The sequence below is a fragment of the Lithobates pipiens genome, unplaced genomic scaffold (assembly GCF_037356315.1).
Source record: "Lithobates pipiens isolate NorthernLeopardFrog02 unplaced genomic scaffold, aLitPip1_a1.2 Scaffold_25, whole genome shotgun sequence".
Classification (NCBI taxonomy): domain Eukaryota; kingdom Metazoa; phylum Chordata; class Amphibia; order Anura; family Ranidae; genus Lithobates; species Lithobates pipiens.
In genome coordinates, this window is record NW_027507787.1 from 156,908,850 (window position 1) to 156,931,403 (window position 22,554).

A 22,554-nucleotide genomic window follows, 5' to 3' on the forward strand; every position below is an offset into this window, starting at 1 on the left:
TATCCACAAGAAATCCTTTAATAAAGAATTTTATGATCTGAATTGTACCCCATTAATCTGAACCCGAAGGACCAATATTAGATTAATAAACCTAATGCACAAGGAATGAATGAAGGGTGCCATCTAGAGGATACTTGTCAGTATAACAGATGTGCTCAACTCCTGCTTAAAGAATAATGAAATGTACAACATCGACAACTGTATCAACTATATTATTAGTACTGCAAGAGGATAATGGGTCAGTTGTAAAATGTATTGTTTCTGTAATGGATGAAGACTAGTAGGCTATGTCACCCTATGGGATGGATTTACTAAAGGCAACTAGAATGTGCACTGTGCAAGTGCAGTTTATCCAGAGCTTAGTAAATGAGGGGAAGCTCCGCTGACTTCCATCATCCAATCATGTGCAAGCAAAAATGCATTTTTTCCCCTTGCATGTAATTGTGTATTCTTTGTAAAGTGAAGCATGATCTCATTTACCACTGTTGTCTCCAAGAGATATAAGTAATCCCTGGTGGTTTAGCTCTAACATGGGTAACAACATCTACCGGTATATTACGTTTATGGTGGGCAGATCCAATAATCATTTTTTTTTTATGTCACATGACAGGTCCAGTTTCTAGAATTACACACATGCTGTATATAAACATTCTGTATTTAATCAATATGAGGACTCAGCAAAGATTTAATTTCAAGCCAAGGTCACAATCTAATCTCTGGTTCAGATCAAATAAAGTACATTCCTGAATGTGTGCTCTGTACTTTGTGCCTATAATTCATGATTAGAACATACTGCTTGTTATTGAAAATTTAAAATTGCTCCTCTGTCCTTTTTGAATCATGACTTGTGAAGCTATATTGCATCTAGCAGTCCAATCATTCTGATAATATTTTATTATAAGCACAACTAACAAATAATATTGAATTCTAAATTATATTTGAAAACGTTAAAGTGATGAATCGGACACAGGATTATTTATTCCATAAAATATTAATAAATATATTCCAACAGGAAGGGTGGGAGTCTCTCATAGATCACAGTAGGTGTGCCGTCTTGTAGACCCAACAATGGAGTGCCCAAAAACACACAGTATTGTCAAAAGTATTGGGACACCTGCCATTACACACACATGAAATTTAACGGCATCCCAGTCTTAGTCCGTAGGGTTCAGTATTGAGTTGGCCCACCATTTGCAGCTATAACAGATTCAACAGGGATGGAGGAACTTGATTGGCCTGCACAGAGTCCTGACCTCAACCCAATAGAACACCTTTAGGATTAATTAGACCAGAGACTGCAAGCCAGGCCTTCTCATCCAACATCAGTGCCTTACCTCACAAATGCACTTCCTGAAGAATGGTCAAACATTCCCATAGACACGCTTCTTCACCTTGTGGACAGCCTTCCCAGAAGAGTTGAAGCTGCTATAGCTGGAAAGAGTGTGCCAACTCAATATTGAACTCTACGGACGAAGACTAGTAAAGATAGGTGTCCCAATACTTTTGACAATATAGTGTATATCAATCCAATGACTGGTTCAACTCACCAGTATCCAACAAATATAGGAATAATTGTTTTGGGTAGAATTCACCATTTAAATGGGTAAAGGGCATTTTGGTTAATATACAGGCAATTAGCATTTCTTGAAAGAAATCAACAATACCAATGCCCTCTCAGGATGGGTTTATCTAAAATCATACACTGAATATATGAGATTTTATTTATACGATTTTTGGGTGAGTATGGCAGGCACTTCAGATTGATATTAGCAATGTAGAAGGGGTAAACCAGTGCTAATTAGATAATGTAAATATAAAAGGTATAATAACATAATTGCTTAGTGGTTATGATTGTGACCTTGCAGTCCTGAAGTCTGGGGATAATTTTCTATATGATCTGCAAATTCTGTATTTGCATGAGGTTCCTACAGGTCATCTGCATTCTACTACAACCCAGAAATATGCTGGTAGGTTAATCATCTTCTACCTAGCAGACCATAGTATGTACAGTATGACATGAGATTGGATGATATTTTGTAAAAAGGGACCAACTTCAGTGCTTCAAAGTTATTAGTACACTAGACATTATTATAAATACAGCAAATGTTACAGCCAGCAGCTCCAGTCTAGGCTTTCATTACCAGCAAGTTGCAAATTCTTGATTTCATCAATAATTATTTAGGAGGGCTTACTGTGCTTACTTCTGGTTGCCTGCCTGCAGCACAGATTTTTCATCTAACGAAAGAGGATTTTAGCTTATTTACATTTATCTGATCCCACCTTCCCCAAACTGCTGCATATTCACATTGGAAATAACCAATACCATAGAATAGCTGACGAATCTAGACCGAATTTTCCTGTTTTTAGTAACATGCCCTATTTGACTAATATATTCATATAAAAAGTTTGTGAGCCGTTTGTTTTGATTGTCATTAGACTACTTTTTTCAATATTAGACTGCTAGCTCTTTGGGCCAGATATACTGTATTCTTAAAGTGGAAGAAAAGCCTAACTTTAGCTAAAATGCCCCCTGCAATACACACGCCTACCTATCCTGCCTACTCTGTGTAAAAAAAAGATCTGTGTACTTACCCATTTTTAATCCACTCCAGTCTGGTCACATGATCCTGCAGCGCCGTTGCCCCTATGTTAGTGAGCAGCTGCTGCAGGGGAGAGGAGGAAGGGCCAACAGCGGCTGGGCCACGGGAGCCTATAGGTGACGTCATGGCTCCTAGAATTTACAACTGTTGTTGAGTGCTAGACCAGAGTGGAATAAAAATAGGTAAGTATACATATCTTTTTACACAGGGTATACAGCACAAGTAGGAGGAGTGGGGAGGGAAAGCTTGTAAGAATAGTTAGTTGGCTTTTATCCACTTAAGTATACCCTAACTGTGTTGCTGTAGCTGCTGCAATGTATATACTCAGTGGAACCACTGCTTTGGCCATACATAGTAAAGCACAGAAAATAGAGGCTCCACGCTGATAGCGGACAGCTGCATATTCCCATAAAGATTTCTCTACAAGAGATTTACAGTTCTTCCTTGGCACAGAAAGTGTTAAAAAAAATTTCAAACTTTCAGTGTAACAACTGTCGTGGTTGTCAGCAGACCTTTAAGTACAAGGTCTGCCTATAGCTGTGAAATGTGTCAATCTTGTGCTCTGCGAGGCCCCTGCGCTGACTGATCCACACTTGTGTCCTTGCTCCAGTTCAAACATTCATCCTAATATGAGTGGCTGGTGCATGTCATGTGCTGGTGGCATGTGCATGCTATAGTAGTGATACATAAGTGCCAGGTGGCAGTGGCAGAACCCCCCTCCCAAAGCATTCTTATGTTTTATGATACATGCCAGCACTGCGGTCATCAGGCGGCTACTGTGTCTGCCTGTAGCTAAGTCTGAGAGAATACGGGGCCTATTTATAAAAGCTGATATTGATATATCATCATTTAATGTTGAACTGAAATCACAATACAAATCACCAGTAAACATGAATAATATAAAGCTGTGATATCAGTTATGTATAAAGATTGCCAAAATAACTGCATTCCATTTAACTGCACTTCATCCCATCTGGCCTCTAATTCTCACCTAATCTGGCATGGAAAGCTGCAATGTTAACGTGAGGTATTAGAAATGGTGATAGCTATAGAGGTGGAAAAGTAAGTAAAATGCCACAAAACAGTTAAATAATGAACCAACTATGAGAAGTAATAAAGCTTATTGCACTGGCAATAAAAAAAGTCACTCAGTTTACTGAGCTCTATGTAGTTCACTGGAGTTGGATTTTACAAAGTTTGTGTCATGTGTGGTGGGTGTGTTTGTGTTCTGTTCCCTAAATCTGTTCTTTGTAGCTTTCTCTTTCTTTAGTTAATGCATCACCCAATTCCATATAAATAAAAACCTCCCACCCAGCTACTGCAGTCACCAATAAACAAACAAAAAAAAATCAAACTTGTTTTCACAGATATGCAATAACTCTCATTATAAAAATTTCAAAGCATCTGACATCAGATAGTCTTAGCCCTTGTACACACGGTCGGACATTCCGACAACAAAATCCGTCTGATTTTGTCCGACGGATTTTGTCTGAAACTTGTGTTGCATACATACGGTCAGACAAAGTTGTCGGAAAATCCGATCGTACGTAACGTGATGACGTTATTTCGTTACGACGGGACTACGTTCAGGCTAGTAGCCAATAGCTTTAGTCTAGGAATTTGATCTGAGCATGCGTGGCACTTTGTCCGATCGGAATTCTCTACACACAATCGAACAAAGTCCGATCGGATCATGTTGTTGGAAAGTTTTATAGCCCAGCTCTAAAACTTTGTCCGTCGGATATTCTGACGGAAACAATCTGATGGAGCCCACACACAGTCGGATTATCCGACAACACGGTCCGATCGGACATTTTCCGTCTGAATGTCCGACCGTGTGTACAAGGGCTTACAGTCTCTTCCTGCACTCAATAGGGGGAAATTTACAATAACTTGAAAAAATACTAAGAAAGGATTATCTTCTATTTAGCAACCATATAGAGCAGGGGTCTGCAATCTTTCCAAATGAAGGATTATTTTAGTGTCTTTCAGACTTTAGGGGGTTGGGGTGGGTAACTGTGGCCAGTTGGAGTAGAACATCCTGGCATCAGTGGGAATAAACAATGTTCCATCATTGTAAATAGGAAAGGAGTGGCACTACTCTGAACCAGCCCAAGGGAATAAACAATAAGGACCTCAGCCTAAGGCCTCAGCCTACATGTCTCCACCAAACCACACACTTTGATGCATTTCACCCCACCTACTGGGGCTTAGTCATTAAACTCTATGATTAAGCCCACAGGGGCAAGACAAAATGCATCAAGGTGTTTGGTGGAGACATAGGCTGAGGCCACTCCTTATCGTTTATTCACTTGGGCTGGTTGGGAGTAGCAGTGATACTTTCCTCTTTACATTTACTAGTAATCTGGATTGGTATCAGAATAAGCTTATACCTCATGTTCTGGGACACAGGGATATGCTTTCACCTCTACTTTAAGCAGTGCCAAAATCACAATGTTCCATCACTGGTATTATTGGGAGAAACAGTACTCCACTGTTGGTGCCAGTGATAGGAAGAGTACCCCATTGTTGATGTCAGCAAGTGGAATAGTGCCCCATGGTTGGTGTCAGTGGTAGGAAGAGCATCCCATCGTTGGTGGAACAGTGCCACATATTAGTGGGAGAAATAATGCACTAAGCACCAGATAATGCCACGCAAAGACCAGTTTCTGACACTGAAAGATCAGTAGCAGAGCTGTTCTAAGTTACCCTGGGCCTCATGTATTAAGATGTCAATGTTAAGAACAGTTTCTCCTTATGCACCACTATCAAACACATACATGCTACACATACACAGAAGTTTAGGGGCCCATTTACACTGCTGCATTGTGTTGCACTGCGCACATGTCCAAATTCCCCACAGTAAACAATGGGGTGAATTTACTAAAACTGGAGAGAGCAAAATCTGGTACAGCTGTCCATTCAGCTTCTAACTTCAGCTTGTTCAATTAAGCTTTGACAATAAAAATAAATAAATAATGGAATCTTATTTATGGTTTCTAATCAGAGCTGCACACGATTTTTCACTCCAGTTTTAGCAAATCAACCCCATTGTGTCTGTTCCCATATATATATATATATATATATATATATATATATATATATATATATATATATATATATATATATATATATATATATATATATATATACATATATATATATCAAATCATAATGTAACCGGTATTAACCAGCCTTGGTCAATGGCTGTTAACCCTGTCCACTCCAAATCCAAATTTGCACCAAGGCAAAAAAGGAAAAGCATGTTGATGCAGGACAACACATCCACCTAATCACCTAATGCTACAAAAAAAGTGCACCTCCACACACACACACACACACACACACACACACACACACAGATCTAAATTGGTCCTTAGTGTTACTTACTTAACGCCATGAGCAACTTTAGATTCAATAGTTATCCTAATATAAACCTGCATTGTCTATTTTCCCATGCTGAGCTTACAGTTTTGACAGTAAGCCAAGTAAGCCATGTTTTTATTTTTGTACCGGAGACAATTCCTTTCCGCATCCAAAAAGCAAAGTCACATAATCAGCACCCCCGTACAAAAATAACACAGAACAGCCGAGAGTGGTCTGATTGCACCTGGTACTCATGCTGAGAAGCTGCCTTCTGGTAATGACATTGCCATAGAGAGATAACAGGATTTTAAGTTAATCTTGCGACAACAAAATAAAAAGCACCAAAATGTGTCCATGTGTACTGTGATATCCCTAAATCTCTACCTGAGCACCCTTGGGGGCCCTGGTATACAGATAGTCATTTTCAGCTACAGGTCTGGTAAATTTTGCAAAAAAAAGTATCCTATTTTAAATTAGTTACATTACTGTTACAAGATTAAAATTTATGACAGGTTTACATAAAATCCAACATGTTCTGGTAATTATAGTAAAATACCCCCTTCTCCTTCTGCATAGCAGTGACATCACACAGCCATATTTTACAGTTAGAGGGACTGGTACCCCAATCCATTGCAGTAGCCCCCCCTTCAAAACCTTAGAGCATATCCAACCCGAACATGTAACCTATTGCAGCTTGCCAGTCATTAGGTGTGGTGACTACTAGTATTATTTTATCAGGCATTTTCCTTTTATTTTCACCTAGTAAAGCTGTTAATAACTCAATTTCTGTCCTAGGGTGACTAGTTTTCATTTTACTGTATCCATAGAGGGAACCCTAGATGGCTCTTCTGATCTGGGTGACAAACATGCCTTATTCTTTCTATCGTATTTACATGGGGAAAGGGAGAGTCAGTTTACAGAAAAAAAACTTCTATGGAAGAGAACGCTCCTTGTGATTAAGGTTAAATTCACAGGAAGTCACAAAGACACCAGATTTCTGGCAAGATCAGCCGGTATTTTCTAAACTTGCCATTCTATGGTATGGTAGGCTTCATTATATAGTATATTTTGGGGGTTATTTACTAAAGCAAAATCCAATTTGCACTGCAAGTGCACTTGGAAGTAAAGTCGCTGTAGATCTGAGGGGGACATGCAAGGAAAATCAAAAACTGTATTTTAAGCTTGCACATGATTGGATGATAAAATCAGCAGAGCTTTCACTCATTTCAGATCTATCCCTTAGATTTAGAGCGACTGCACTTCCAAGTGCACTTGCAGTGCAAAGTGGATTCACCTTTCGTAAATAACTCCCTTTGTGTTCTTGGCTTTGAATATAATTTAACTTCTGGCTATGTGGCACACATAAAAGCTGCAAAAATATAGTTTGTTTTACCTGGATTAACTGCTACAAAGATTCAGTAAAGATCTATAAAAATATAAACATAATAACTCAACCAATTGTCATAGGAACATTTAAATGGCGCAGTCCACGTGACCAAAAACTGTGCAAAAAAAGAATAAAGAAATCCTACTAAGAAGGTCACCTCTGCAGAACTAAAATTAAAAAAGACAATGTTGTCTTGGGACAGATTGCAGCTGCACACACATCCACACATCCCAGCAATAACACTATTAAGTCTACGTAATACATAAAAAATGCAGATGGATACTCAATGGTTAAATGTAATTCTTAGATAATACTGAGATGTGTATATTCAATGGTGTGGATGCTCCAGAGTGGCTTCAGATAGGAAAAGTCCAGGGTACTGTTTGTAAAGGTATTTCCTTAATCCTGAAACTTCCTAGAATGGCATGGTAAGGAAACAGTCCTAATATTGGTTCCTGTGATTCATTACATCAGACAGGGGAATAGGGTGGGAATTGGGGAGACCAGTATGTATTTGGGGTGAGAGACAGGCTATTCTGATTTACAGCATAAAAGCTACCCCTGGAGATCCTTAATGTAGTTGCTTGGTACTGGCAATCTTGAGGCCAGAGGTATTGTCACATTAGAAGGAGGAAGGGTGGAATTTCTTAGCAGAATCTAAGGTTTAAGAAGGATATCTAAACATTCAGATTATTCAGATGATCTTTGGAAGGCTGCTGGTTATTCTGATTGTTAGTACACAGCTTTCAAGAGCCGATCATGACAGTTCATCCGAAATTATCCGCAGGGAGAAACACAATTTTGTTTTCGTACAAAACCAGGTCGACAGATTTTTGTTTAATCACTACAGTTTTTGTCCGGAAAAAAAAAAGGAAGAACAAAGCTAAACATGCTTGAAAGTGACAGAATACATTACAATACATTACATCACTTCTGACGCTGCATTCTGTCATACGAGAAATTTTGTAAGTTGAGTAATCTCTTCATTTTTGATGTGAGACTAGCATGCAAAAAAAAAAAAAAAGGACGACCATCCGTCCGATATTCTCATTGTGTGTATGAGGCATAAGCACACTACAACTATGCCAGTCAATCTCTAAACTATTCATTTGTTGGCTTGGCAAGAAGGGAACTAATAGAGAACCAGTCACCCTGCAGATATTTCTCCACCAAATTCATCTGTTAAGCTGGCCAAAGATGGATAGCATATCAAACAAAATTTCTTAGGAAAATTCATATGAAAATCCACAGAACTTTCTTAGAACATTTGTTTTGTTGTTCGAAAGATATTAACATTAGATTTTTTAATAAATTGACTTAAAAAAATGAAAACCACTTACACTGTTAGATATTTGTTTGTTCAAGAAAAAATTTCAGTCCTGCTACTTTGAATTTTCTTGTCACTGTGCTGAAAAAGGAACGTCGAGTTGACCCACCAATGGTTAGAAAACAACTAAACTTTTTTGGAACCTTCTTTACCCACAAATTTTTTATTAGAAATTCTACCTATCAATGGTCAGCTTTATTCCTAAATTTCCTTTTTCACAAAACAATTTAATTTCCTTTATATGAGGGAAACAATTGCTACAAGTGCTTCAACTTTTGTTATGAACTTTATAACCAAATACTGGAGAGCAACAACTTTCTTTTTATTTCCTGTCACACACATTTAAACAACACCAACAATCTCACCCCTCCAATTCCAATACACTTTTGGTAGACATCTTATACTGTCTTGATTTTAATATGACTGAATGTGATATTTAGGTGAAAGTATTCGTTCAGTTATACACAATCAAATACAAAACACGTTTGTCTGATACATGCCACATGCTAGCTTTAAAATTCTGAAAGTTTTAGAAGTTGAGTAAATCTCAATTCCAGTCTGCATGTGATATCTAAACAATAAATTGTTACTCTTCTGTTGTATCTAAATATCAAGGAGACAGTAAAAATCAAAGCTGAAAATTGTACATGCCAGAAAAGATGTACTCAAACAGCATTGTGAAAGCAATCCATGTCCTCCGTATGGTCATTTCTCAGTGATCTCCGGGATCTCAAGTGCCCCAAATCTTGGCATCACATTACATCTTCCTTCAAACATTTTGTTTCTATTACATAAAGTTGTCAAGTGCCCTTTATCTCCTGATCACATTTCACAAGAACTACCAGTGATTTATCTGATGTGAGCTATAAATACAAGGATTTTTTTTTTTTTATATATATATATATATATATATATATATACAAAATCCAAGTCCATGAAAAAAAAGTATAAATGTTATAACATTATCTACCATTTTCGTCTATGATCACAGTGAGAAGCATAGCTCATAAATCACTTTAGCCATCTGTCCAATTAAGGCAGAATCATAGTATACAGATTATCAAGCAAATATCTCTGCTTTTATCATTACCTGGAAGGTTCTGTCTGGCTATATTCATCCATCTCTTCTTCCAAAAATCCAAGCATTAACATAGGACAGAAAGGTTTGAATCACTTTCTCAGACATCTGATAGAGTACATCACTATTGCACAAAGTTTTCCCACCCTCTTGCTCTTCACACTGACCACAACTCCAGCAGCTGTCCTGTTCTTCCCCCTGAAACTTCCTTATCAGCCTAAATCCCATTCACACCTTCATTTCCTCCTCCTCCTCCTCCTCTCTGCACTGTGACATGTTTCACACCATGGATCTCCATCTCCAGACTGCATCAGTCTACAGGCAGGATGTTTCCTAATGGTACATTGCTGGGTCCCCACATCTGAAAGAAATGATGTTAACTGCAGGGTCCAGTCTGATTTTTTTATCCCATTTAAAGTAGATACAAATGACTCACTTTGATTTTATCACACACTGTGAGCTTCTCACAATGTGCATTAGAAGCTGCAGCAAATCATACAGAGCCTGCATAATTTCCTGACTGGAGGGTGTCCAGCATTAAAGAGGAGTTTCACCCAAAAATGGAACTTACGCTTTAAGGACCCCCTGACATGCTACATTTGGCATGTCATTTTTTTTGGGGGGGGGGGGCGGATACCTTCTTTTTAGAGGGCCCCAGCTCCCACTTCCTCCCGGCGCATTGCGGCACCGGAAGGGAGATCACCTCTCCCCCCTCCCTCTCGGCAATTATCTGGGAAATGTCACAGGTCCCAGATGATTGCCCAGCCAGTCACATGGCGCGGCTCGCCCATGCGCAATGGGTGCCTGACTGTGAAGCCACAGCCGGGCGCCCACAGTTACAGTGCCACAGAGAGGAGGGGGAGGCATCGCTGGACCCTGGGACAGGTAAGTGTCCAATTGTTGTTAAAAGTCAGCAACTGCAGTATTTGTAGCTGCTGACTTTTATTTTTATTTTTTTTAAGCAGAACTCGGCTTTAACTAACCCTTTTCTTACCAGCCTTACTGTTCATGGCCTAACCCTTTCATTTATTGGATTTTAGTTCTTTCAATCATGGAGGCTCAACATCACATGAGCCTTGATACCTAAGATAGTCTGTATACAAATACAGCTTGCCTAGAAATGTCAATTCCTCCAGACTGAAACCATCACAGCATTCTGATATTTGCATAACTCCTTCTAAGAGCCAGCCCACAGCTGTCATCATGGCTGAGGACACGTAAAGCGATTGTAAACATAATTAAAAAAACAGCTCAGATCCTCTTCTTCTGGGGTCCCCCTACCAGCGCTTCTGACTCCTCCTTCTTACCAAGTGCTCCCAAAGCAAGCAGCTTGCTTTGAGGGCACTTATGCTGGCTTAATTCCAAGCCAAGCTGTGCTTGATTGAAACACACAGTGCAGCTTGGAGAGTTGCAAGCAGAGTACATTAAGATAAAAAACCTTCTACCTCTACAACCCTTTTAAAAGGAGTGTTAAGGGTGCTGTGATGTTATCAGGAATCTATGTACAGCGTCCTCCTGCTGGCCCCTCCCACCAGCTATGATCTGCCTGCATTACATAGTTAATTACAAAGGCCTAGTGTTATCTAAAATAAGGTATGCTATAAAAATGGAAAAGTTTTAGTTAAAATTTTCACTTGTATGTTGAAAAGTGCGGAGGGAGGAATCAGGAAAAGGTAAAACATAAGCATATTAAGGGTTGTCCTCTGACCTAAACCCATCTAGCTGCATGCAATAAGTCACCATAAGCAGATAATAATCCAATCCGCCTAATGTGTGCCACATAAGGCGGACTTCACTGACAGGCTCAACAGTTATTTGTGAGACTTTGAAGGGGAACAAAGAGACGTCACTCCCGCGCATGCGCATGGGAGCCGCCACTAACGGCATGTCGCCGTTAGCAGCGGCATGCTGCTAACGGCGATAGTGCGCCTGCGTGCCTTCACTGTCTTTTACTAAATGTCTCCTAAACCGTGTCGGTTTAGGAGATATTTCTTGGACCTACAGGTAAGCCTTAATCTAGGCTTACCTGTAGGTCAAAGTGGTTTGTAAGGGTTTTCAACCACTTTAAGCCCTATACACACGATTAGAAAATCGTACGAAAAATACTACTTTCAAATCGATCGTACGATAATCAGATCATTAGAATAGAGCTTTCGAGAGCTGATCATGACAGTTAAGCTGATCAGAAATGCACAAAAAAAAAATTGTACAATTTTCGATTAATCAGTATAGCTGTCGGGTTGGCGGCCCTCGAGGTAATCCCGGCTGAGCTCTATGGTTTATAGAATGAAGGTGACCGATGATGGAGGCCCCCCAGATTGGGCCTAGAGGGGGATCGCCCCGGGGACTGCCCTGGCTCATAAATTGTTACTGGGGTGCCGGATCATTGGAGTGGGATAATGTGGTGATCTAGACATGGTTGGGGCTGCTGCTGCCATAATTTGATAGGTTTCCTCCGGTCCCCCACGAAGTATTAACTGTGTATTTTTGTCATATTGGAAAACTGAGTGATTTGTGTCTTTTACAGTTTGTCTCTGTATTACCTGCAATCCGTAAATAAAGAATTAAAAAAAATAAAAAATAAAAATCTGTATAGCTGTCTATGACATCACTTCTGACTTTTTATTCTGTCATACAAGAACTTTCGTGACTTTAGTAAACTCTTCAGATTCGATCTGACATTAGCAAGCAAAAAAAAAAAAAAAAAAAAACACCAGCCATAACTGTAAGACCAATTGTTTATTGTTCTGAATGTTAAGAGTTGTATCTTATTGTTGTGTATATTACTGCTACATTACTGCTACACACAGAAAATATATGCAGTCCCAGCACTATAAACATTCACCAGCAGAGGGTGTCATTCTGCAATATTTACATTTGTGTTCATCATAAGGGGCCTTGTAAAGGAAAAACTAACTGGATCCTCTGGGAAATAAAGCACAGATCTATGGTACCTTGTGTTGAGCAAATTACCATGCTTTACTTAACTCTACCATCTTAGATTTTCTATGGAGCCTTTTTACATCACTTGGGACAAAATTATTTATATATTTTGTTATTCATCTCATCTGTAATACGTTCAGCATCTGATCAAACAAAAGTGGTATAAAGCAGTAAAGCAGCTGAATAAAAAGTAAACCTAAATGAGTGAAGTGGTAATGCTATCCAGCACACCCTGCACTCCCTTAATATACCTTTTATTTGGAGCAGTGGTCTCCAAACTGCAGCCTCGGTGCCGGATGTGGCCATTCGCTTGCCTATATCCGACTCTTGGCGCACTATTTATCCCACTGATACAAAACACTATTCTGCCCACCAACAATGGGGCATCATTTCTGCCACTGACACCAACAATGGGGCACTATTCCTCCCACTGACACCATCAATGGGGCACTATTCCTCCCACTGACACCAACAACGGAGCACTATTCCTCCCACTGACACCAACAATGGGGCACTATGCCTCTTACTGACACCAACAATGTGGCAATATTACTGTTACTGACACCAACAATGGGACACTATTCCTCCCACTGACACCAACGGAGCACTATTCCTCCCACTGACACCAACAATGGGGCACTATTCCTCCCACTGACACCAACAATGGGGCACTATTGCTCTTGCTGACACCAACAGTGTGGCAATATTACTTTCACTGACACCAACAATAGGGCACTATTCCTCCCACTGACACCAACAATGGGGCACTATAATACCAAACATGTGATACTGTTTACTTCCACTGATGCCAGAAAAAAATTATATTCTTGCTGGCCACAGTCTGGCCCCCCTAAAGTCTGAAGGACAGTAAATTGGCCCTTTGTTTAGAATGTTTGGAAATCCCTGATATACTGTATTTCTCTCAGCGGACAACATCTAAATACTCTGAGAGCGTTTGGTTTGGAGTGAATTGCTGCCTGAAAAAAAAAGGTGCTGGATTGTCTTTTCTATTTATCAGCTATACATGTGAGCCCTTAGGGTATACGGTCTACCTGCTGTATGTCTCAGATTTTTATCTTTACCTTCATTTTTACAGAGGGCTGTCCTACTCACTAAACCTCTACTTACACTTGTGCAATTCTATGAGACGTTGCACACAAGAGGAATCCCATCTTTTCTTATGATGCCCATTCACATTTATACAATTTTTTCTTGTGTTTTTGAAAATAATGCTATGCTTCTTCTGCTGCCATTTGGCGCAATTTTGGCTATAAACTTTAATAGAATTGCATCAAAAACATATGTACATATGTTTTATTGAATTTTTGATGCACTTTTTGTCAGAACAACAGGGCTCCTACACTTGCAACTTCTATTATACTTAGGATTCTATGAAGATGAAGAGATAAGGCCACAGAATGCTGGACGTCAAGGCCTTCAAAGCAAAGCCATTGCTGTATGATCCCAATCACCACAAATAAAAGATCACAGCAGGCACCATATGACACGGCAGGAAATTAGCCATGAACTGTTTGGGAGGTTTTACCCTCTTCTTCCATCAAAATGAAGGCAGTAACTGCAGCTGCTACCATAAACATTGGCATAAGCCCTTGTACACACGGTCGGACATTCCGACGGAAAATGTCTGATCGGACCGTGTTGTCGGATAATCCGACCGTGTGTGGGCTCAATCGGACTGTTTCCGTTGGAATATCTGACCGCCAAAGTTTTATAAAGCTGGGCTATAAAATTTTCCAACAACATGATCCGATCGGACTTTGTCCGATCGTTTGTAGATAATTCCGATCAGACGAAGTGCCACGCATGCTCAGATCAAATTCCTAGACCAAAGCTATTGGCTACTAGCCTGAACGTAGTCCCGTCGTAACGAAATTATGTCATCACGTTCAGAACGATCGGATTTTCCGACAACTTTGTCCGACCGTGTGTATGCAACACCAGTTTTGGACAAAATCTATCTGACAAAATCCGATGGATTTTGTTGTCGGAATGTCCGACCGTGTGTACAAGGGCTAACAGATATAAAACTGTAGCACAACACCACAAGCAAACGACAGATGAAGCAGAAGGCACATAGGAAGATGGAAAAAAAAATACATAAGGCATAAAAACACTTGAAAATGGATGCAAAAAGCACTAAAATGCATAGGTGTGAATCATGCCTTAGGCTGGATTCACACCTATGCATTTTTTGTGCTTTTTGCATTTTGAAGATTTGCACTGCAGATCGTGTTCCATAGGAAACCATGTTAAATGGTCTGTAGTGCAAATCTGCAAAATGCAAAAAGCACTAAAACTGCATAGGTGTGAATCCAGCCTGAGGCTTGGCTCACACCTATGATTTTTTTTTCATTGCTTCTTGCGGAAATGCACTCCTCACAGTCCATCTACCATGGTTTCTTATGGGACATATTCACACCTATGCTTTTTTCAGCGTTTTTAGAATGGGTCAGGCATAACGGTGCGTTTTTTGGTTCAATAAACTTCAATGGAGAAGCTGCAGAAAAGCATGTAGTGCGTGTATGCCATGATTTTGTGTTTTTTAATCCACCCAACAACAAATTGGCCAAAAAAAATACATAAAAAATGCAAAACCCATCAAAAAAACACACAAAAAACGCGTCAAAATTGGGTGTGCAAAAATACAAAATGCACCGCAAAAAGCACTGCAGAAACAGATCAAAAGCAACCTAAATAGGTGTGAACCCAGCGAAAAAGCATGAAAGGCAGCTGCAAATATGTAACCTAGGGCTAAATCCTTATGTTGGCCATTATCCTTATGTTTGGAAGGCCCATGAATCGGATCCTCAGAAAATGCAGCCAGATTGTTCTCAGGTTCCAGCATCACCCTCAAGAACATTGCCAAACAGCACAGAATGACTCAAAAACAATGTAGTCCTGCACCAGAGTACCATAAAAAAAATGGGGGGTTATTTATGAAAGGTAAATCCACTTTGCACTACAAGTGCAAACTACAAGTGCGAAGTGCACTTGAAATTGCACTTTAAGTGCACTTGGAAATGCAGTCGCTGTAAATCTGAAGGGTAGATCTGAAATGAGGGGACGCTCTGCTGATTTTATCATCCAATCATGTGCAAGCATAAATGCTGTTTTTTATTTTCCTTGCATGTCCCCCTCGGATCTACAGCAACTGCACTTCCATGTGCACTTGTAATTTGCACTTGTAGTGTAAAGTTGCTTTGCCTTTCATAAATAACCCCCATTATGACCCTGGCTGTAATAAATACTGGGGCATGTTGCACCTCAGTATAGTCTTCCACACCCAAGTTTTCGGGCTAGTGTAAAATTGCAAGAGAAGTCCTCAGACAGTCTTTGTATGTATGAGTCCTGAATTTCAACAGAATAGATTAGTGTTTGAAAGTAGTAGACCAGTAAGTACACAAACCAGATTAAGGCATATAACAACTAACCTCCCCACACTTGCAGCAAATAGGTAAAAGCATTGCCAGATGCTCATAAAGTACTGTATATATCTTAGCCAAACATTTTTGTTAATTGTGGATACAGTAAAGAATGGTTAGTCATGCACCGAAATTTCAATTGCCTAAAATTATCAGCCAAAAACAGGGTTTTCAGCGTTGTGCCGAAAGAAAAAAAAGTGGTGATAATGACTGGCAAAAATGCCTAAGATTTTACCTTGCTTTTGGTTTGTTTTTCATAGGTCACGTGACTCAAATATGCATCAAAAACGCAACACAGCTGCATTTTTGTGCATTTTCAATGCATTTTAATGGAGAGGTGCATTTTTTTTAAACTGACAAAATATGCACCAAAAATGCGGCATATTGGTCAGGGTTTTTAAAAGGTGCCGATAATGTCCGACAGTAAATTCATATTCACATAAATTAATGATATTAATTAAAAAGTTGAACATAATACAATTATTTAGAAAAATATCTATACGTTTTAAAAACTGGCAATTTCGGTTTCCAAGTGCATCCTGAATTTTGCGTTTTGGCACTGAAATTTCCCATCTTTTTTTTTTTGTGCTGTGTCCAGTTATATTAATATTATTATCATTCAGAATTTATATAGCACCACAGTTCCTTTCTCATGTATAGTTTTTATTTTGCTATTCAGCAAAGCACATGGTACATTACAACAGAAAGTAGTTTGATAAACAAGGCGGAACAATGACAGTCATAAGGTACACAACAATAAGAATAATGAAAAAGTCTGGAACCGTGTGTTCTTGCACGTCTCCTAAAACATTAGAGATTTGATTACATGGAAAAGAATAGTGCAAAACAAGGCCCCTGGAACACATTGTAACTAGCGTATATGGGAATCAGGGAGAACAGATTGAGAAAGAAGGGAAGGGGGAAAAAAGGGGGGCAAATCGCTACTTGGCTGGAGCCTGTATGGCCTGAGAGGATAGATACAGAAGCATAGTCCAGTGAATATTGAAAGACATGCTAATAATACCATGTTTTCAGGGAATTGTTCCTCTTTAGGTTTCATAACTGCTGTTAGACATTCCATATAATTCATCTCTTTTAACTGCTTCAGGCCTGGAAGATTTTACCCCCTTACTGACTAGATTACTTTTTGCGATTTGGCACTGCGTCGCTTTAACTGACAATTGCGCGGCCATGCGACGTTGCACCCAAACAAATTGATGTATTTTTTCCCCACAAATAGAGCTTTCTTTGGTGGTATTTGATCACCTCTGCGTTTTTTATTTTTTGCGCTATAAACAAAAAAAAGAGTCATAATTTTGAAAAAGAAGCAATATTTTTCAATTTTTGCTATAATATATATCCCCCAAAAATATATAAAAAAACATTTTTTTCCTCAGTTTAGGCCGATATGTATTCTTCTACATATTTTTGGTAAAAAACATTTTTTAAAAATCGCAATAAGTGTATATTGATTGGTTTACGCAAAAGTTATAGCGTTTACAAAATAGGGGATCGTTTTATGGCATTTTTATTATTTTTTTTTTATTATTAGTAATGGCGGCAATCTGCGTTTTTTATCGTGACTGTGACATTATGGCGGACACTTTTGACATTATTTTGGGACCATTGTCCTTTATACAGGGATCAGTGCTATAAAAATGCACTGATTACTGTGTAAATGACACTGGCAGGGAAGGGGCTAAAGACTAGGGGGCGATCAAGGGGTTAAGTGTGTCCTAGGGAGTTATTCTAACTGTGGGGGGGATGGGCCTCAACTCACATGACAGAGACCACTGCTCCCGATGACAGGGAGCAGTGATCACTGTCATGTCACTAGGCAGAACGGAGAAATGCCTTGTTTACATAGACATCTCTCCGTTCTGCGGCTCCTTGAGTCCGTGGGTCCTGTGGGCACGGTCACACTGTACGAGGCAAACATGAGTGCCCACTAGCCCCACCAATTAAAGGGGACGTACAGGTACGCCCATTTGCCCACCGCTGCCATTGTGTCGGCGTATATTGGTGTGCAGTGGTCAGCAAGTGGTTAAAACAGACATCCATTGACCAACTGAAGGAGGGTCATTGGGGTTTATTTACGAAAGGCAAATCCACTTTGCACTACAAACTACAAGTGCACTTGAAATTGCACTGAAAGTGCACTTGGAAGTGCAGTCGCTGTAAATCTGAGGGGTAGATCTGAAATGAGGGGAAGCTAAAATGCAGTTTTTTTATTCTCCTTGCAAGTCCCCCTCGGATCTACAGCGACTGCTCTTCCAAGTGCACTTTCATTGCAATTTCAAGTGCACTTTGCACTTGTAGTGCAAAGTGGAGTTACCTTTCCTAAATAACCCCCAGTGTGGGATGTAAACCTTGGCAGCATTAAGCAAGTGGATCAGGGGGGATTTCTTGTACCTATGTCTCGAGAAAGGGGTGATGTTTAGTAGGAATGTCTCAGGATGCACCTCCAGGGATACATTAGTAAGCTTACGAATAAGCTGTCTGATATCTTCCCAAAAGGGTTGTATATGAGGGAATGACCAAAAGGTATGTAGCAACGTGCCAGGTTCTTGTTGGCAATGCCAGCGTAATGGAGTTACATAGCACCACAGTTTGCCTAGACTTCACAGTAGAAAGGCAGACAGTACAGTTACAACACGATTCGAGATAAGAGGGTTAGGAAGGCCCTGCTCTTGACAGCCTACAATTTACAAATTATACAAAACGGTAGTAACTGTGAGAAGATGAGTTAATGGAACAAGTAAAAGCTGAGTTTATAGTTGGAGGTGAGATAGAGATTGGCAAGTTTTCAAGGATTGCCTAAAGGTGGACAGAGTAGGAAACAGCCAAAACAAATTGGAGTAGGGAGTTTCAGAAAATGAGAGAGAAAGGAGAAGTACATGGGAGGATGCGAGCTAGAGTGCAGGAGATCTTGGGAGGAGTGAAGAAAACAGGTTGGCTGGTATTCTGTGGCAAGGTTGATGATGTAGCTCAGAGCAGAGTTGTAGATGGCTTTGTATGTAGTTATTAATTTTACAAATTTTCTTTGTTGGCCCATCAAAAGTCAATGCAGGGACTGGAAGAAAGGTAAGGTGGATGAGTCTGGCTGCAGCATTCCTTATAGACCAAAGAGGGGAGAGCCTGTGTAGAGGTAGGCCAATGAGGAGGGAGTTGCAAAGAGGGAATTAGTATTTTGGTGGTGTCATTGGAAATTTTATGGAGGTGAGGGCAGCAGGATTAGGACAGTGAATGGCTTTGGGCCAAAAGGAGAGATCGGAACCTGGGATTACACCTAGCACCCTGGCATGAGAGAATACCCTAATGGTTGTGCTCTTGATCTTGAGTCAGAGGAGGGGTCATAAGGAGGTAATAATAAGAGCTCAGTGTTGGAATGAAAGTGTGACAACCATACTGATATGTTTTTCTTCATTTCCTGTCCAGGCAACAATGATGACCAGTACAGAGAAGGTTACTCTCTCCAGCAGAAAAACAGATACTAGAAAAAACCATACAAGGGTTTGAACCCTTCCCCACTATATCCAAAACTGGAAAAAAAAAGTTAGATATATTTTAATGTCAGCACTGTGCGTTATTCAGGATAACAAGCCTTGGGAACTTTGTAAAACAAGGAGAATCCCCTGCTGTGCAAAGTTGTTCTATGATGGTGATTACTAATAAAAAATATGACTTCTTACTTACTATTCATAAAACACACGATACCACAAAAAATGGAGAGGAAACATGATATCAAAGGGTGCTGCATTAGAATGAAATTAAACAGGGTTAAGCTGCACTTCCTCCCTATCAATTGTTACATGCTTGTATGCCAAGTGTTAGATTATCATGGCTACCAAGTGGAAGTAGGCTATAAAAATGTGATATTATCAAATGACTGCAATTCCCAAAGGACACTGGGAGATTTTGACTGCAAAACACTTTTGTGGATCTGATTACCAACAAGATATGTAACTGCAAATCCAAACAACACCATATAAGAAAACCATGTTTGCAGTCAAAGGGCAGCTGGCTAAAACAATTACTCAAGAAGTTTATCGTAGATGTGCATGCATTTCTTTTTTAATACAACAAAACTTTGGCTTAAATACTTTCAAATGACTGCAAACAACTGCAATAGTTTATAGCTATTGTTATCTTTCAAAGTTTATGGATTTTATATACATCCTCGGCATACAGTGAGCTAGTTTGTGTCCATTGTTTTTAGAATTAGGCTGGCTATATGCTAGAGCTGCACGATTCTGGCTAAAATGAGAATCACACTTTTTCTGCTTAGAAGATAGATCACAATTCTCGTGGCGTAACATCATCTTTCACATTAAAACAAAAAAGAATGGGCTAACTTTACTGTTTCTTTTTTTCTTTTATTCATTGAAGTGAATTTTTTTCCCAAAAAATTGCATTTGAAAGACCGCTGGGCAAATACAGTGTGACATAAAATATTGCAGCATCTGCCATTTTATTCCCTAGGGTCTCTGCTAAAATATATATAATGTTTGGGGGGTTCCAAGTAATTTTCTAGCAAAAAATATTGAAGTGGATAAAAACCCAATGTCATTCTTTCTCAACTACTGCCATAGGGATTATCTATAACAGTGATGGCTAACCTTGGCACCCCAGATGTTTTGGAACTACATTTCCCATGATGCTCAAGGACTCTGCAGTGTGGTTGAGCATCATGGGAAATGTAGTTCCAAAACATCTGGAGTGCCAAGGTTCACCATCACTGATCTATAAGGATATACATGCCTCCTGCATGTATCCCTACCTGTCAAATATCTCCCCTCTGTCTGTTATGAGAAGCGAAAAACTGCAGATTCTGTGGGTGGGTCTGTTGTCTGGAGCTCGGTGGATGGAGTCATGATGTCAGTAGACTCCCTGCCCACCTCTACACTCCCCTTGTCAATATGCATTTTTTCCTGTGTATTTCTTACACTGAACCTCTACTATGATCTCGAACATCCAGTGAAAATACAGGAAAGTAACCACATGACTTCAGCATGCCCAATTATGCTGAGGGGGGGAACATCCAATCCTGGCAGAGCAGCAGAAGAAAGTAGTGGGAGGGAATTAAAAAATAATGCATGTCTCTTAGGCTAGTGCACAAGATATCTAAATCGCCTGTCACTTACAGCAAGGGGGAGGATTTTCTTCTCTGTTTGTCAAGATTTATCTCACTGAACAATAAAAGAGGATTGCTCAGAGCTGGATTAACTCTTTGTGGCAAGACTGGGCTCAAATGATCGGAAATCTAATACTCTACATTATGACTTAAAAAAAATCTGGTTTACATCCACTTTAAGAAAGAAGTGTCAGAAAAAGATTTAGACTTTAAGTGGTCAAACTTCTTGCATTTACACATTGTTGAAAACTTGGCAGTCTGAAAATTATTTATCTACACAGAAGTTCTATCTCTTTGATCTAAGAAGGAAGCTTAGTTACAATGTTGAAAGTAAAAAAAAACTTGGCAGACTGCCTGGATGTTTTCTTTTGACAGCTGAGTGAGCAGATAGTTTCTCCACTTGTTTATATGAAAGAATCGGCAACCTCTGCAGGAGAGATCGTCAGAGGGGGTGAATCGAGATCACAATTTTTTAACAATTAATTGTGCAGCTCTACCATATGCTAGTAGATTTTAGTCCGACTGATTTTAGTCTATTTGTGCTAACATACAAATTTTAAAGTGGAACTTTAGTTTGGTTTTAGCATTCAATTTTAATATGAATAGAATTTCTCAAACGTTAACTACATACATTGTTAGAAATTCCCTAAAAAATTTCAATCTTGCTCCTTCAATCTTTTTGATCACTACTTTTGAAAAAGAACATCGATCTGATTCCACTTACCATTAGAAAATTGAAAAAATGTTTTGAAAACATTTTTCTAACAATGGCCAGCTTAAAGGTAAATTTTCAGACAAATCTGGGAGGTTTGTCTTTTAATATGGCAATTCATTTTTAATACATCTTTGTTCTCTACAGACACAATTTGTTCTCTAACAGCTCTACATGCTGTTAATTAAAAAAATATATATATTATACAGCGTATACTACGAACCACAAAAAATATGAATATTTTTCCAACATGTATGCTCACTATTTTGATTAAACATTTAAAAAATCAGTTGAAAGCATTCATATGAGCCTCTTGTCTGTATCTACTTGGATGTTAGAGATAGAGGGTGAAAATACATGATTGGTTTTAATCTAAAACTGGCCATAGACGGTTCAAATCTCGGCGGGCTCAGCAGGGAGCAGCAGAAACTTGAACCATGTATGTGTAGGCTGAATGTACCAAAGTTGATCGATCAGGCTGTCGGATTTTATGTGCTATTATTGCTTGCAGTAATCACTGTGTTCTCCCACCTGAGGGATTTCCCCATGGTTGCAGGAAAGAAA

General features: G+C 39.4%; 1 protein-coding gene across 2 annotated transcripts in view; it reads right to left on the reverse strand.

Annotated features, from left to right (window-relative positions):
- The window catches only part of RBM20 (RNA binding motif protein 20), a 412,580-nt gene that overhangs the window by 177,485 nt on the left and 212,541 nt on the right, over positions 1 to 22,554 (reverse strand). Inside the window, exon 1 of one of the 2 annotated variants that reach the window (XM_077455059.1) lies at positions 9,771 to 9,925. The exons of the other annotated variant lie outside the window; for it this stretch is intronic. Coding sequence (XP_077311185.1) covers positions 9,771 to 9,832 — 62 coding nt within the window. The 5' untranslated portion in view covers positions 9,833 to 9,925. Of the gene's footprint in view, positions 1 to 9,770; positions 9,926 to 22,554 lie in introns of those variants that run through there. 2 annotated transcript variants of the gene reach the window in all.